Here is a 15220-nt window from a genome sequence, read left to right as displayed (position 1 = left end):
CAGAGTCTTTATGTTTCCAAGTTTCGTAATGCTCACACTTGCATGCAGAGTAAAAGACTCATGGTGGCTGTACTTGGCAGACTAAAGAAGGGGTCAACATCCAATCTCACTGCCTTTTCGAATAATAATTACATGTAACTTTGAGTCATCTCTCATATTTCATATACTTCAGGGGCTCAGTGAACAGGAATAATGCTAACTATACAGGTTTAGATGGGAAAAAAGAGATTTGTGATTTAAAGATTTCGAAAATCAGCACAGTATATCAACAATTCCACACGCGTCGTGGGCGAAATCTTTACGTTACTATGCTACAAATATGCCAGCATCACCCTTATTTGCAGAGCAGAGTTATGGAACCGACTCCAGCAAGTTACAAAGGGAGTGAAGTGTCACTTGTTTTCAAGGTGCTACAAAGTGTGATGGCAATGGCGATGGATGATGGACTGGAAAATTTCGTGGAAGGTCAGTGCAATTTGATCAAAATATAACTTCTTGGTCTTAGCTGTCCTTAGAAATTACAGCACACTCAGGAGCTAGAGTTTCACGAGAAATTATCTACGGAATTCTTAAATCTGTTCGTCAATGTGCTAGGTTTAGCAGAATGTTTTCCGTTCCAAGCAATACTTAAGTGGTTATAATTACAGCGGAAAGATGAGCATTAAACGTGTACCACGAATAAACGGCATGAAACGCTCTTCAAAAATGAATTCTACTTCAGTCTCTAGCCGGTGGTTGATACTGAGGATGAGGTATAATTATGAGAAAGATCCGAACATCATGGAGAAAAAATAGTTTGGAGAGAAGTTTGTGGTAAAGGGACGGTGGGGAGTGATGGAGGGTAAGGCGTCTTGGTGTGAGGATTGACGTGAAGATGCACTTGGAAGCGTTCGTGATTTTTAAAAAAGTTCACTTGGGTAACTTCCTCTTTGTGAGATGTGAAGACCGTTCCAATTCATCTGATTAGTTGGATGAATTTCGCGCATCTGACCTAGTGCGCTGATTGGGCAGCATAGTTATTGGACATTATAGTTGGAGCAACGAACGATGGCGTTCTGTTCTACGCACCTCCGTGACGCATTCCCCAACAGTAAATGAACAGACAGCAATGTTACGAGCACTCTGCTGTGAATATCGTAGCCAGTGCTAATATTACACGTGATCGTAGATAGTTATGTAATGAATTTTTAATCTGTTTGTTGCGAATTGTTATCAATTATGGTGATGGTAAGCGATAAATTCTACGAGGGTTGGAACTTTAATAGTTTATAGTTCATATTTATAGTTTATAGTTAATATTTACAGCTCGCACAAAATACAGGGTTATTACAAATGATTGAAGCGATTTCACAGCTCTACAATAACTTTATTATTTGAGATATTTTCACAATGCTTTGCACACACATACAAAAACTATAAAAGTTTCTTAGGCATTCACAAATGTTCGATATGTGCCCCTTTAGTGATTCGGCAGACATCAAGCCGATAATCAAGTTCCTCCCACACTCGGCGCAGCATGTCCCCATCAATGAGTTCGAAAGCATCGTTGATGCGAGCTCGCAGTTCTGGCACGTTTCTTGGTAGAGGAAGTTTAAACACTGAACCTTTAACATAACCCCACAGAAAGAAATCGCATGGGGTTAAGCCGGGAGAGCGTGGAGGCCATGACATGAATTGCTGATCATGATCTCCACCACGACCGATCCATCGGTTTTACAATCTCCTGTTTAAGAAATGCCGAACATCATGATGGAAGTGCGGTGGAGCACCATCCTGTTGAAAGATGAAGTCGGCGCTGTCGGTCTCCAGTTGTGGCATGAGCCAATTTTCCAGCATGTCCAGATACACGTGTCCTGTAACGTTTTTTTCGCAGAAGAAAAAGGGGCCGTAAACTTTAAACCGTGAGATTGCACAAAACACGTTAACTTTTGGTGAATTGCGAATTTGCTGGACGAATGCGTGAGGATTCTCTACCGCCCAGATTCGCACATTGTGTCTGTTCACTTCACCATTAAGAAAAAATGTTGCTTCATCACTGAAAACAAGTTTCGCACAGAACGCATCCTCTTCCATGAGCTGTTGCAACCGCGCCGAAAATTCAAAGCGTTTGACTTTGTCATCGGGTGTCAGGGCTTGTAGCAATTGTAAACGGTAAGGCTTCTGCTTTAGCCTTTTCCGTAAGATTTTCCAAACCGTCGGCTGTGGTACGTTTAGCTCCCTGCTTGCTTTATTCGTCAACTTCCGCGGGCTACGCCTGAAACTTGGCCGCACGCGTTCAACCGTTTCTTCGCTCACTGCAGGCCGACCCGTTGATTTCCCTTTACAGAGGCATCCCGAAGCTTTAAACTGCGCATACCATCGCCGAATGGAGTTAGCAGTTGGTGGATCTTTGTTGAACTTCGCCCTGAAGTGTCGTTGCACTGTTATGACTGACTGATGTGAGTGCATTTCAAGCACGACATACGGTTTCTCGGCTCCTGTCGCCATTTAGTCTCACTGCGCTCTCGAGCGCTCTGGCGGCAGAAACCTGAAGTGCGGCTTCAGCCGAACAAAACTTTATGAGTTTTTCTACGTATCTGTAGTGTGTCGTGACCATATGTCAATGAATGGAGCTACAGTGAATTTATGAAATCGCTTCAATCATTTGTAATAGCCCTGTATATAAGTTTTTCAAAGTTCTACTGAGCTTCAAAGTAGTCACCAGCGTTGTGTGTGACCCGTCGGCAGCGATGTGGAAGTCGTAGGATACTCTTAGCAGTGCCAGTTGTGTTGACAGTTCGAGCAGCGCGGTCTATTGCCCGACGAATTTGTAGCAGTTGTGAAGCGAATGCAGTGAAGTGTTTCGTTCAGTTTAGAAACCGAACTGAACTCCACGAGAGCTGAAGTCAGGTGAGTGCAGTAGGTCGTATAGCACTTAGCAGCCCCATCAGTTAAACAAATCAGTAACAGTTTGCACTGTACGTGCTTTAGCATCGTCCTGCAAAATGATGGCCAGGTGCTGCAGAAAGCCGGCCGGTGTGGCCGAGTGGTTCTAGGTGCATCGGTCTGGAACCGCGCGACCGCTACGGTCGCAGGTTCGAATCCTGCCTCGGGCATGGATATGAGTGATGTCCTTAGGTAAGTTAGGTTGAAGTAGTTCTAAGTTCTAGGGTACTGATGATCTCAGATGTTAAGTCCCATAGTTCTCATAGCCATTTGAAACTTTAGCTGCAGAAAGTGTCATCACTTTTGTCGCTAAGCTGGTCGTAGGTTGTGTTCCAAAAATGAACAGCATAGAGACAGAAGTGATGACACTTTCTGCAGAACCTGACCATTATTTTGCAGGACAGTGCTCAAGTACGTACAGTGCAAGCTGTTACTGATTTCCAGAATGAGATTTTCACTCTGCAGCGGAGTGTGCGCTGATATGAAACTTCCTGGCAGATTAAAACTGTGTGCCCGACCGAGACTCGAACTCGGGACCTTTGCCTTTCGCGGGCAAGTGCTCTACCAACTGAGCTACCGAAGCACGACTCACGCCCGGTACTCACAGCTACTGGCAGAAGTAAAGCTGTGAGTACCGGGCGTGAGTCGTGCTTCGGTAGCTCAGTTGGTAGAGCACTTGCCCGCGAAAGGCAAAGGTCCCGAGTTCGAGTCTCGGTCGGGCACACAGTTTTAATCTGCCAGGAAGTTTCATGTTACTGATTTGTTTGACTGATGGGACTGCTAAGTGCTATAGCACCTACTGCACTCCCCTGACTTAAGCCCTTGTAAGTTCAACTCGATTTATAAACTGAAGGAAATATTTCACGGCATTCGCTTCAGAATTGCTAGAAATTCGTCGGGCAATAGACTGCACCGCTCGAACTGTCAACACAACTGGCACTGCTAAGTGTTCAAAAATGGTTCATATGGCTCTGAGGACTATGGGACTTAAAATCTCACGTCATCAGTTTCCTAGACTTAGTTCTACTTAAACCGAACTAACCTAAGGACATCACACACATCCACGTCCGAGGCATGATTTGAACCTGCGACTGTAGCAGCAGCGCGGTTCCGGACTGAAGCGCCTAGAACGGATCGGCCACAGCGGCCGGATGCTAAGAGTATCCTACGACTTCCACATCGCTGGCAACGAATTATAAACAGTGCTGATGACTAGTTTAAAGCTCATTAAAACTTTGAAACATGCATCTATTTTTGTACGAGCTATAAATAAACAGTTGCCACTATTAAAGTTCCAACGCTCGTAAATAAGCAAGCGAGAGACATGATACGCATTAAACATTCTCTCCTCAAGTTCGAAGTGCGAGTTTGGGTGTACCGCTTGGAACTGCCAACAATGCAATCCCTGCCTGTGCTTCGTCCTGTGCGAACTGCCATCTATCGTGACTCGCAGTATAGCGTTCGTTGGTTCTTTGCATGCACAACAACCAAATGAGGTCGGCAGTTTCTCACTGACTGTTGACGAAGGTGTATCTGGCCTGGAAGCCGACGCCACCGGAGCCCCGGGCGCGCAGCTCCAGGGTGAGGCGCGGCCCGCTGGACATGAGAGGCTGGTGCAGCGGCGGCTGGGGCAGGCCGGCGCCGCACGCGCTCCACACCTGCTCCTGGCGGCCCTCCGACCACGCCAGCACCGACACCGCGTCCACCGCGTCGCACCTGCGCACCGCAACACCGCGCGACTGCTGAACAGGCCGCAGCTGCCGGGCGCCCACTACTTCACTACATTATACCGTGGTACCATGCATAATCTCAACGTCCGTGCAATTCGTATTCCGCAAGGTCGCTGGCTTAGCACTGTGCAGGTTGCTAGCGTAACAGGGAGAGCTGAGGCGTTTTCATCTTATTTGTTGTGACTAGAGAACTCAACCGCGGGCAAGTTCAACGATGAGGCAAATTCTGAAAATAATTTCCCAGGTTCATGATACAGTTTTATCACTAGGAGGCAAAATTAGTCACATGTTTAAGAATAGTGCAATTTTTAATTAATTTATTTAAACTGAGCGATTAGGGACTCCAAGTTCTCACCTTAGGTAGGACGGCCGCTTTATACATACAATACGTTTTACATAAGTCACTTAAAATCAATTTAGAAGGAAGATCAGCATTGCACGTAATTTTGATGATTTACTAACAGCAAGTTCGATTTTTTATCGCAAATAATTATAGTGATCGTTTTATAGCTTCTGTTACTGTTAATAACTATACACCAGTGCCTACGAGCTTTAATTTGTACGCAGAGGACTGAAGGTGATCATTATGTGATCGAAAATCGATTTTGCTGTTAATAAATCATCAAAATTACGGCCAATGCTGACCTTCCTCCTAATTTTATTTATCATATGGTCGTTGTGCACACAGCACTCTATCGATTCGCCAATCAATACTTAAAATCATCAGTATTATCATCATCCTCTTCCAGTTATTAACAGTCGTTCCAGTCTCTGTCATCTATCCATCCCTGACGAAGTCTACCTGGTTCCGTCTTCCCAGTCGGCCGATAATTCATTCTTCTTTCCATCATTCTATCATCATATTCCTCCCATTCGTTCTATTTTATTCTATGTTGTCAGCAACTGAAAAGATTTCTAAACCTGATCTTATAATTACATTCCTTCTTGCATCCATTTTACTACAGTCCCTTACATATCCTGTTGAGGTAAATGACGCGGTACCATAAACAAGAACAGATTCAGCCATAACTTTATAAGCGGGGAAATGTTCCTATCGGAGCTCAAAAAAAGAGAATGTGTTCCTCTTTATTTGAAGGACTCTGATTGGAAAGTGAGTATCAGCTGCCTCATTTTATATTCTTCAGCACCTTTAAAAGCTTTCCTAAAAATGTGGTTTGCGAACCTATCCGAGCTTTTTCTGACATGCAAGTCACCTCGAACTCGCACGATCTCCCCTATCTGTAACTCACTCACACTCAATATTCTATCACTGTAAGTCGTTCATACCCATCTACATCTACATCTACATTCATACTCCGCAAGCCACTTGACGGTGTGTAGCGGAGGGTACTTTGAGTACCTCTATGGTTTCTCCCTTTTCCAGTCTCGTATTGTTCGTGGAAAGAAAGATTGTTGGTATGCCTCTGTGTGGGCTCTAATCTCTCAGATTTTATCTTCACGGTCTATTCGCAAGATATACGTAGGAGGGAGCAATGTACTGCTTGACTCCTCGGTAAAGGTATGTTCCCGAAACTTCGACAAAACCCCGTACCGATCTACTGAGCCTCTCTCCTGCAGAGTCTTCCAGTGGAGTCTATCTATCATCTCCGTAACGCTTTCGCGATTACTATATGATCCTGTAATGAAGCGCGCTGCTCTCCGATGGGTCTTCTCTATCTCTTCTGTCAACCCTATCTGGTACGGATCCCACACTGATGAGTAACATTCAAGCAGTGGGCGAACAAGTATACAGTAACCTACTTCCTTCGTTTTCGGGTTGCATTTCCTTAGGATTCTTCCAATGAGTCGCAGTCTGGTATCTGCTTTACCGACGATCAACTTTATATGATCATTCCACTTTAAATCACTCCTAATGCGTACTCCCAGATAATTTATGGAATTAACTGCTTCCAGTTGCTGACCTGCTATATTGTAGCTAAATGATAAAAGATCTTTCTTTCTATGTATTCGCAGCACATTACACTTGTCTACATTGAAATTCAATTGCCATTCCCTGCACCATGCGTCAATTCGTTGCAGATCTTCTTGCATTTCAGTACAATTTTCCATTGTTATAACCTCTCGATATACTACAGCATCATCCGCAAAAAGCCTCAGTGAACTTCCGATGTTATCAACAAGGTCATTTATGTATATTGTGAATAGAAACGGTCGTACGACACTGCCCTGTGGTACACCTGAAATCACTCTTACATCGGAAGACTTCTCTCCATTGAGAATGACATGCTGCGTTCTGTTATCTAGGAACTCTTCGATCCAATCACACAATTGGTCTGATAGTCCATATGCTGCCCATCCACTCCCAGTTGCCGTTTCTCAGTACGTATTGCGCCCAGCTCGTCGTCATTATCTCTTTGCGTGTCTCTGTCATTGCCTACTGTATCACAGCCACAGAACTTAGGTTCTGTACTACTACTACAGTCTACTCTCACTGTCAGTGTCTTCCTCCTGCTCACTCTTACATCATTCCTTCTTTCCTACTGCTGCTATCTTTTCTCACTGTCGTTATTTCTCTCTACCCTCGTTATTATTGTCGCATACTCTGTCTCTTATTATCACTGGCTCTCACCCATTTCCACTTTCTTCGTCTCTTTATTCTTCTCCCACTGGCACCGTTAATTTTTTTTCGGCATTGTTCTGTCACTGTCAGCTATGTCCCACTGCCACTAAGTGCTCCGATAGAAGCATTTTTCCACTGTTTCTCTTCTTTTCCCTGTCACAGCTTGTTTTTTCATCCCAAAGTGCTTCCAATGTTTCCGCATGTTCCTTGATATTTATCAACCTTCTTCTCAGTGTCTTCGTTACAGTTAAAACTAATATCACATTTTAGACATTTGAAGAAGGATACGTGTTCTAAAATGTTCTTTCTTATTAGTATCATTTTCGATATGACTAGAGTCTTGAAAGTCATTTTTGTCTTATTTGCGGATCTAGTTAAATTGTATATTGGATTTGGGCTTAATCTGTGTACTGCTCTTTATAAATTATCTTGAAAATTTACTTATCCTGAAAATAAAGTTGTCTTAAAAATGACAGTAACTTAAATATGACGAATATTAATAAAACCTACATCTTCATCTATACCCATACTACACAAGCCACCTTATGGTGAGTGGCGAAGGTTCCTTTGTGTACCGCTGCCACACACATAAGGAGATCCGACACGATATTAGGAGGTATCCAATGGCTTTTTTCACCTCAGCCTAACTTGTCCTCGTCGATGCTGTACCTCCTGTTTAGTTCTGTTCGATTAGGCATACATCATCATCACTGTTCCTTGTAAATTTCAACCTAGCGGCATTACGCTTATACGAGGTTTTTTGGGACATGTTGTTGTTGGCTTATTATTCAAGCGTTACAGATACTGACCTTAAACACAAGTACTATTGTTTTCACTTATTTTTATTTGTGGGGTTTAAATTATTTACTAGCACTGTGAAAAGTTATTTTAAACACATATCTGGATGCGGGCAATGTACTGTGTGACCCTGTGAGTCTTTGGAGTGTTGCCCACTTCTATGGATTGGCTATCGTTCGTTTGTTAAGTGTGTTCTATTCACATGTATTAGAAGTATTAGTGTTTGCAGTATCTGAGCCACCTCCTGTAGCCGGCCACGGTGGCCGTGCGGTTCTAGGCACTTCAGTCCGGAACCGCGTGACTGCTGCAGTCGCAGGTTCGAATCCTGCCTCTGGCATGGATGTGTGTGATGTCCTTAGGTTAGTTAGGTTTAAGTAGTTATAAGGTCTAGGGGACTGATGACCTCAGATGTTGAGTCCCATAGTGCTTAGAGCAATTTGAACCAGCTTCCTGTAGATTAGCGCGTCCAGTTCTACCGGGATGAGTCCCGCCCACACTTGGTTGGTTGTAAGAGGAAGCTAACTGGACACTAGCTAGAATTTATAAATTAACTGTATTGTAAATTTTCGGGTAACAATCTCTATCTTGTTACTTTATTAGCGCAATAGTGTTGTATTTTAATGAAACTTTTATTGTTCGATTGGTGTTTATTTCATGGCCTAGCTCCATCACTCCTCAAGCACCTATCTCACTGGCAATTCCACTCATACTCCTAGATCTTTAATGGCTGTGACTACTTGCAATGATACTTCTGCAATCGAACAACCATAAAGAAATGATACCAAAAAAATTAAAAATTATTACTATAATTAGTAATTATTAGTAAGTATAAAAAAATGTCTCTGAGCACTATGGACTTAACATCTGAGGTCATCACTCCTCTAGAACTTAGAACTGCTTAAACCTAACTAACCTAATTACATGAAAAACACCTATGCCCGAGGCTGGAAGCGAACCTGCGACCGTAGCGGTCGCGCGGATCCAGACTGAAGCGCCTAGAACCGCTCGGCCACTGCGGCCGGTGATTAGTATGTATCAAATGTCAGTACTGATTAAGAAGAAGTAGCGTTAACTCCGGCACTTCTATTAGTACGAGAATGACGGAAAAAAATTGCGGCAACAAGATGGAGTTTTGCGACGTGAACGAAAGTTGATAGGCAACTGAAAGCTAATGCCTATGCAAATTTCTTGGCAGTCGCATAAGAGTGGCGCTAGTAGCGCCATTTTGAGGATGCAAATCAGATTATCTTTCAATATACGCTATAACGGTCGTGAGTGTTCGTTATCTTTGAGATCTACATGTACATGGTTGCTGTTAAATTCACACGTAAGTGCCTGGCAAGCGTACTGAGTTGATGTTGGTCAAGAATACCTTTAAGGCGACAAAGACGCCGTTATTGAGTATGAATCAGTTCGTGTAATAGGGCTACGAAAGCTGGATGTTTCTTCTGCGATATTGCAAAAAGATTTGGGAGAAATGTAGCCACTGTGCATGATTGGTGGCTGCGGTGATCACGAGAATGTACGGTCGCAAGAAGACCGGGATCCGGGCTGCCACCGGGGGGAAAGTCCCTGGTGTTCGGCGTTTTGCTATGGAACATTGTATTGCATCTGCAGTAGAAATTTGAGCAGCACGTGGCACCACAGTGACAACAACAAAGTTTTACAAATCGCTTGCTTCAAGGACAGCTCCGAGCCAGACCCCTGTATAGCGTGCATTCCACTGACCCCAAACCATGGCCATTCACAACTTCAGTGCTGACAGGCGAGAGCTCATTGGAGGGAAGGGTGAAGGCCTGTCGAGGTTTCTGATGAAAGCTGATTCTGTGGTTATCCTACGCACCCTGACTGCAGATTCGTGCGCCAATCCGGTGATTTGACGTGTTGTGCTGCCGTTAATGAGCAGGATTCCAGGTGGTGCTTTTCAACGCTCGTTCACATACTGCTGTTGTAACCCAACATTATCTACAGAGTGTCGACATGTTGTCTTGGCCTGTTAGATCACCAGATCAGTTTCGAATCAAGCACGTATGTGACAACGGGCGACAACTGCTGCGTCCTCCACAAACAGCTTTATCCTGTCAGTGCATTGATCGACAAAGTGCCAGAGGTGTGGAACTCCGTGCCACTAACTGACATTCAGCTCCTGTACAACACAACGCACGCACGTTTAAGTGCTTGCATTCAATGTTTTAGCCGTTTACACCGGTTATTAATGTACCAACGTATTACATTTGCTGTGACTTACTTAGCACTTACATTAACCTCTGATATTGCAATGTTAACCACTTAAAAACGTTGCCTAGAGACATTCATTACTCTACAGTAATTATTTCTTGGTGTCACGATATTTTTCTCCGTCAGTGTGCTACAACTACTACAACTACTACTACTCTGCTGCTACTGCTGTTGCTACACTACTGGCCATTAAAATTGCTACACCACGAAGATGACGTGCTACAGATGCTGTGATATGCAAATGATTAGCTTTGCAGAGCATTCACACAAGGTTGACGCCGTTGGCGACACCTAAAACGTGCTGACATGAGGAAAGTTTCCAACCGATTTCTCATCGTGCAGCCACGTCTCGATCCCTGAGTCAACAGACGGGGACGTTTGCAAGACAACAACCATCTGCACGAACAGTTCGACGACGTTTGCAGCAGCATGGACTATCAGCTCGGAGACCACGGCTGCGGTTACCCTTGACGCTACATCACAGACAGGAGCGCCTGCGATAGTGTACTCAACGACGAACCTGGGTGCACGAATGGCAAAACGTCATTTTTACGGATGAATCCCGGTTCTGTTTACAGCATCATGATGGTCGCATCCGTGTTTGGCGACATCGCCGTGAACGCACTTTGGAAGCGTGTATTCATCATCGCCATACTGGCGTATCACCCGGTGTGATGGTATGGCGTGCCATTGGTTACACGTCTCGGTCACCTCTTGTTCGCATTGACGGCACTTTGAACAGTGGACGTTATATTTCAGATGTGTTAAGACCCGTGGCTCTACCCTTCATTCGATCCCTGCGAAACCCTACATTTCAGTACGATAATGCACGGCCGCATGTTGCAGGTCCTGTACGGGCTTTTCTGGATACAGAAAATGTTCGACTGCTGCCTTGGCCAGCACATTCTCCAGATCTCTCACCAACTGAAAACGTCTGGTCAATGGCGGGCGGGAAACTGGCACGTCATAATACGCCAGTCACTACTCTTGATGAACTGTGGTGTCGTGTTGAAGCTGCATGGGCAGCTGTACCTGTACACGCCATCCAAGCTCTATTTGACTCAATGCCCAGGCGTATCAAGGCCGTTATTGCCGCCAGAGGTGGTTCTTCTGGGTACTGATTTCTCAGGATCTATGCACCCAAACTGCGTGAAAATGTAATCACATGTTAGTTCTAGTATAATATATTGGTCCAATTAATACCCGGTTATCGTCTGCATTTCTTCTTGGTGTAATAATTTTAATGGCCAGTAGTGTAATAACAATAATAGCAGTCGTGATAGTGACTGATACAGAATGTATTTATGAGTGTATGAAAGTGATGTGTTTTGAAAGGAAAAAAGACTTATTTTCCGGCACTATCGCTCACAATTTAAATTATAAATTACAGGTTTCGGACGCTAAAGATCCGTGTAACATTATAAATATATACAATTTCTCTAGGATATTCAGGTCTGTTTCTTTACAACTATTGCGTATGGCTTTTATTTCCACTCTCCGTAACAATACTAAGTTTCTTTTTATTAAGTTGAAGCCCCAATACTGATTTATTGTTCTTGTACGTATTTTCCTTGAAATGAACGTGAAAGGCCAGCCAGTTTTAGCTAGGCACTCTTTCATACTGAAAGAGAAGAATTGAAAAATGTCAATGTATACAAAAGAGGAAAGACCATGGCCGATGTATGCCACGCCTTACTCCATTTAGAAGACTGGCTCTGTTTCAGCTGCTAAACGTGAACGACCGTGGCAAGGTGGATACAGCGGTTCCCGTCAGATCATCGAAGTTGCACAGCGTTGGGCGAGGCCAGCACCAGCATGCGTATCTACACTGGTACGCCGCGCATTTTTGACAATTTTCGGTTTCTTTTTATGACAGAGGGGACGGGAGGGGTGGTGGCGTAAAACCCCTCATCACCAGTCTATGCGCCAATGTTCTGGAATTAATTCCAACCCTTTCATTAGATACACTTACACTGCATTCATACGACGCGAAGGAATGGTGCCTGCGGGAGCGAAGATCAGGAGAATTGTTTCCAATTAGGCGGCGGAACCTGTCCTGCCAGGGATTCTAGCCGTTCATGCCTTCGCAATTAGAACCTATCAGTTTCCTGTTATGGCACATAGAACGTCCGTTGATAAATCATAAGTTTTCTAATTTAGCTTGTTTTTGCAGTGATGGGATGGGCAAGCTATTTCTGTGGTATCAGAATAACTTTTCAGTCTTTTGGATAAAAATAACTTTTACACAAAAAGACCTACACAGTTCCTTCAGTTTTTTCTTTTTTGTTTTCTGAATAAATGTGAACTTTGACTCTTACAACATTTTCCATTTACATTCCCCAAACACTAGAATTTACTGTGTAATATTTGTTTCAAAACTTACAAAAATCTTAAAATTCTTAGCCAAAATCAAGTACATAAGTTTTAAATTACGGTAAGCAGTTCGTCACATCATAATAGGCTTCGGTATTACGTTAACAGTACATGCTAATTTTTACTTTGCAGCATGTAGTACATAACATCAATCAGTTAATTAACTTCCTAAGTGTTGTAGAGACTAATGGTTGTTTAGGTAAGTTTTCCATTTTGGCACAAAGGGCACATGGTCTGCTGTGGCTCGTTAGAGAGTAACTGATTTCTTAGTCTATTCACTGAAGTATCTGACACAGAACAACTGTACGTCTTGTTTGGGAAGAAACGTGTCCCACCCTCTCACAGTACTTGCTCTTAACAACAGTAATGCTCAGTATATTGTTCGTCGGAAAGCTTGCATCCAGTAATGCTTGGTTCCATTGCAGGTTTGTTTATTTCTGGTAGTTTTAGCTGTACGTTGATAGTAATACACAGCAGTTCGGATACGTTTAGCACAAAGGATATTTTTGGTTTTTACTTTAGTCATGTCACCCATAACAGATTCGAAATGAAGTAGTGAGGTGTCGTATGAATTTTTAGTTCTTCGTTAAATTGTAATTTTGTCCTGTGCTGTTCCATCTGTAAGACATTTTACTTCCGGAATGAGGGTCATAAGGGAAAGAATGTACAATCGAGTCACGATGTGTATTCCAAAGCATCTGGGATGGACTGACGGACACCGTGTGTGACCTCTTTTTTCAGGGCAAAAACTTCTATGTTAATATTTTTTAACCCAGAATATGATGCGATATGAGTGAGAATAGCCATAGTAAGTACCTACTGTTGGTTCTTTTAGATAATGGAATTTTGTAATCAGTTCCTGCAAACCGGAAGAGTCCTTTCCAGTCCTTAAGGGGAAATTTACTAAATTTTGGTTTAAAAAATCCATTTTTTAAATTGCATTTTTGTATCCATAAAAGTGTTTAGAATCCACCCCTGAAACGGTTTTTCCCAATACGGAACTGTAATGTTTGTTATTCGCAGTTGAACAAAAAAATGCACCTCCCTGAAATCGGCCTTTACACGCACAAGTTTTTTCTTTCGGAGGACTAGTTATTGTACCGGTGCTTGGGAGGAAATACACAAAATTCAAATGAAAGGTTGAACGCGTGTGTTTTGATGTTAGCCCCTATGCATTTGCATTCTGGTGCAAAGACTGTGGACATTGCGACTTTCCTGGCAGTGAGCAGCTTCAACGAAGGGTTTTCAGCAATTCTGAGTTCCATGACAACGCTAGACGCCACCCTGGGACTCTATTCGACGAAGTTCGCCAAGCATTCGGACGACCACCGGATTCGAGCGGCCGAAAACCGCTTGTCACCGGCCGTACGAGCGGCTCTGGAGCAGCGCAGGATGGCCCAGATCGAGCAGAACGCTCTGTCAGGAAGAGGAAGGACTATTTTATGGACCCGCAATAGTAGATTGAACGTATGTTGCATAACATTGCATTTATATGTAGTCAACACTTCAAGCGCGTTTTTCTCGAAATGACTTTTTTTATCGCGCGGTATGGTAACTTCAAATATACTGAACCGACTGGCATGATTCTTTGTTTCCGACGAAGCTAACTAAATTGCCTAGGACTTGGACCACTTTTATTCCGATCCATCAACTATAAATATTTTTACTTGGCCGACGAAGTCGAAAAATCCATGGAAAAAACCCAATTTTTATTTCCTTTGGTCCAAATAACCTAACTGAGGTACAACTCCGAAAGAATCTTATATTCTTCGCTAACGTCAACTCAAGTTTGATTTCAGACGAGCCGGCAGACCTGTGTCATACCGCGCGTGGAGGTCTACATCGAAATTTTGTTTCGTTCCGACGGCACTTCCGCCTTTGCTCTTCGACATTTCCGGTCGAAAAAATTCCAGTTTGTAGAGGAAATGCCAATAAACATTTTGACCAAATTTGACATTGATATCTATAACACATCCCTAGAAAACAATTATCAAAGTACATGCATTTTTCGGGCCAAAGATATTAAACCTCCCCTTAATAAAATAGCACCGATTACGTCACCACAACACGCCACACGATCTGTATTTGTGCGTGCATTTGTTTGACATGAGAGGGTTATCTGCATAGGAAATCATTACGAATGTTATGGCTGCCAGTTTACGACCATTGGTGCCAGTTTTCATGAGCACATCTCCATGACCTGAATTTGCTAATGGATCTGCAAATGCAGTAGGATATGAATAATATTCCCTATATTTCACCGCATATGCATCTCGTTATGCAGAATGGATTTATTAATAGGATCTGCATATATTGTTCTTTTGCAGCTTGATAATACACTCAGATGGATCGCACATTGCAGTTCTCAGCATTACAATAAATTAGAGGTTTTTAAACCACACTTCAAGCTAAATATGATTACAAAAGTTTGATATGTTATTGGTCTTGGTACCAGCAGCCTGAGACTAGGCTTTAGAAAAGAATGAATCCCCAATTACATTTCAACGAAAACGTAACTGCAACGAGAAACGGGACACAATACTAACAACAAAATTTTGTTTTTGTGTAATACGAT

General features: G+C 43.2%; 1 protein-coding gene across 4 annotated transcripts in view; it reads right to left on the bottom strand.

Annotated features, from left to right (window-relative positions):
- LOC126145599 (suppressor of lurcher protein 1-like) overlaps nucleotides 1–15220 on the bottom strand; it is a 579327-nt gene that overhangs the window by 52731 nt on the left and 511376 nt on the right. For 3 of the 4 annotated variants that reach the window (XM_049915569.1, XM_049915568.1, XM_049915570.1), the window contains one exon: nucleotides 4442–4641. In XM_049915569.1, the coding sequence (XP_049771526.1) occupies nucleotides 4442–4641 (200 nt within the window). Of the gene's footprint in view, nucleotides 1–4437; nucleotides 4642–15220 lie in introns of all 4 variants that reach the window. The other variant, XM_049915571.1, reaches the window with a different exon arrangement.

The sequence above is a fragment of the Schistocerca cancellata genome, chromosome 2, assembly GCF_023864275.1.
Source record: "Schistocerca cancellata isolate TAMUIC-IGC-003103 chromosome 2, iqSchCanc2.1, whole genome shotgun sequence".
Taxonomy (NCBI): domain Eukaryota; kingdom Metazoa; phylum Arthropoda; class Insecta; order Orthoptera; family Acrididae; genus Schistocerca; species Schistocerca cancellata.
The sequence above is the reverse complement of the archived record's forward strand: the minus strand, read 5'-3'. Positions and strand labels throughout refer to the sequence as shown.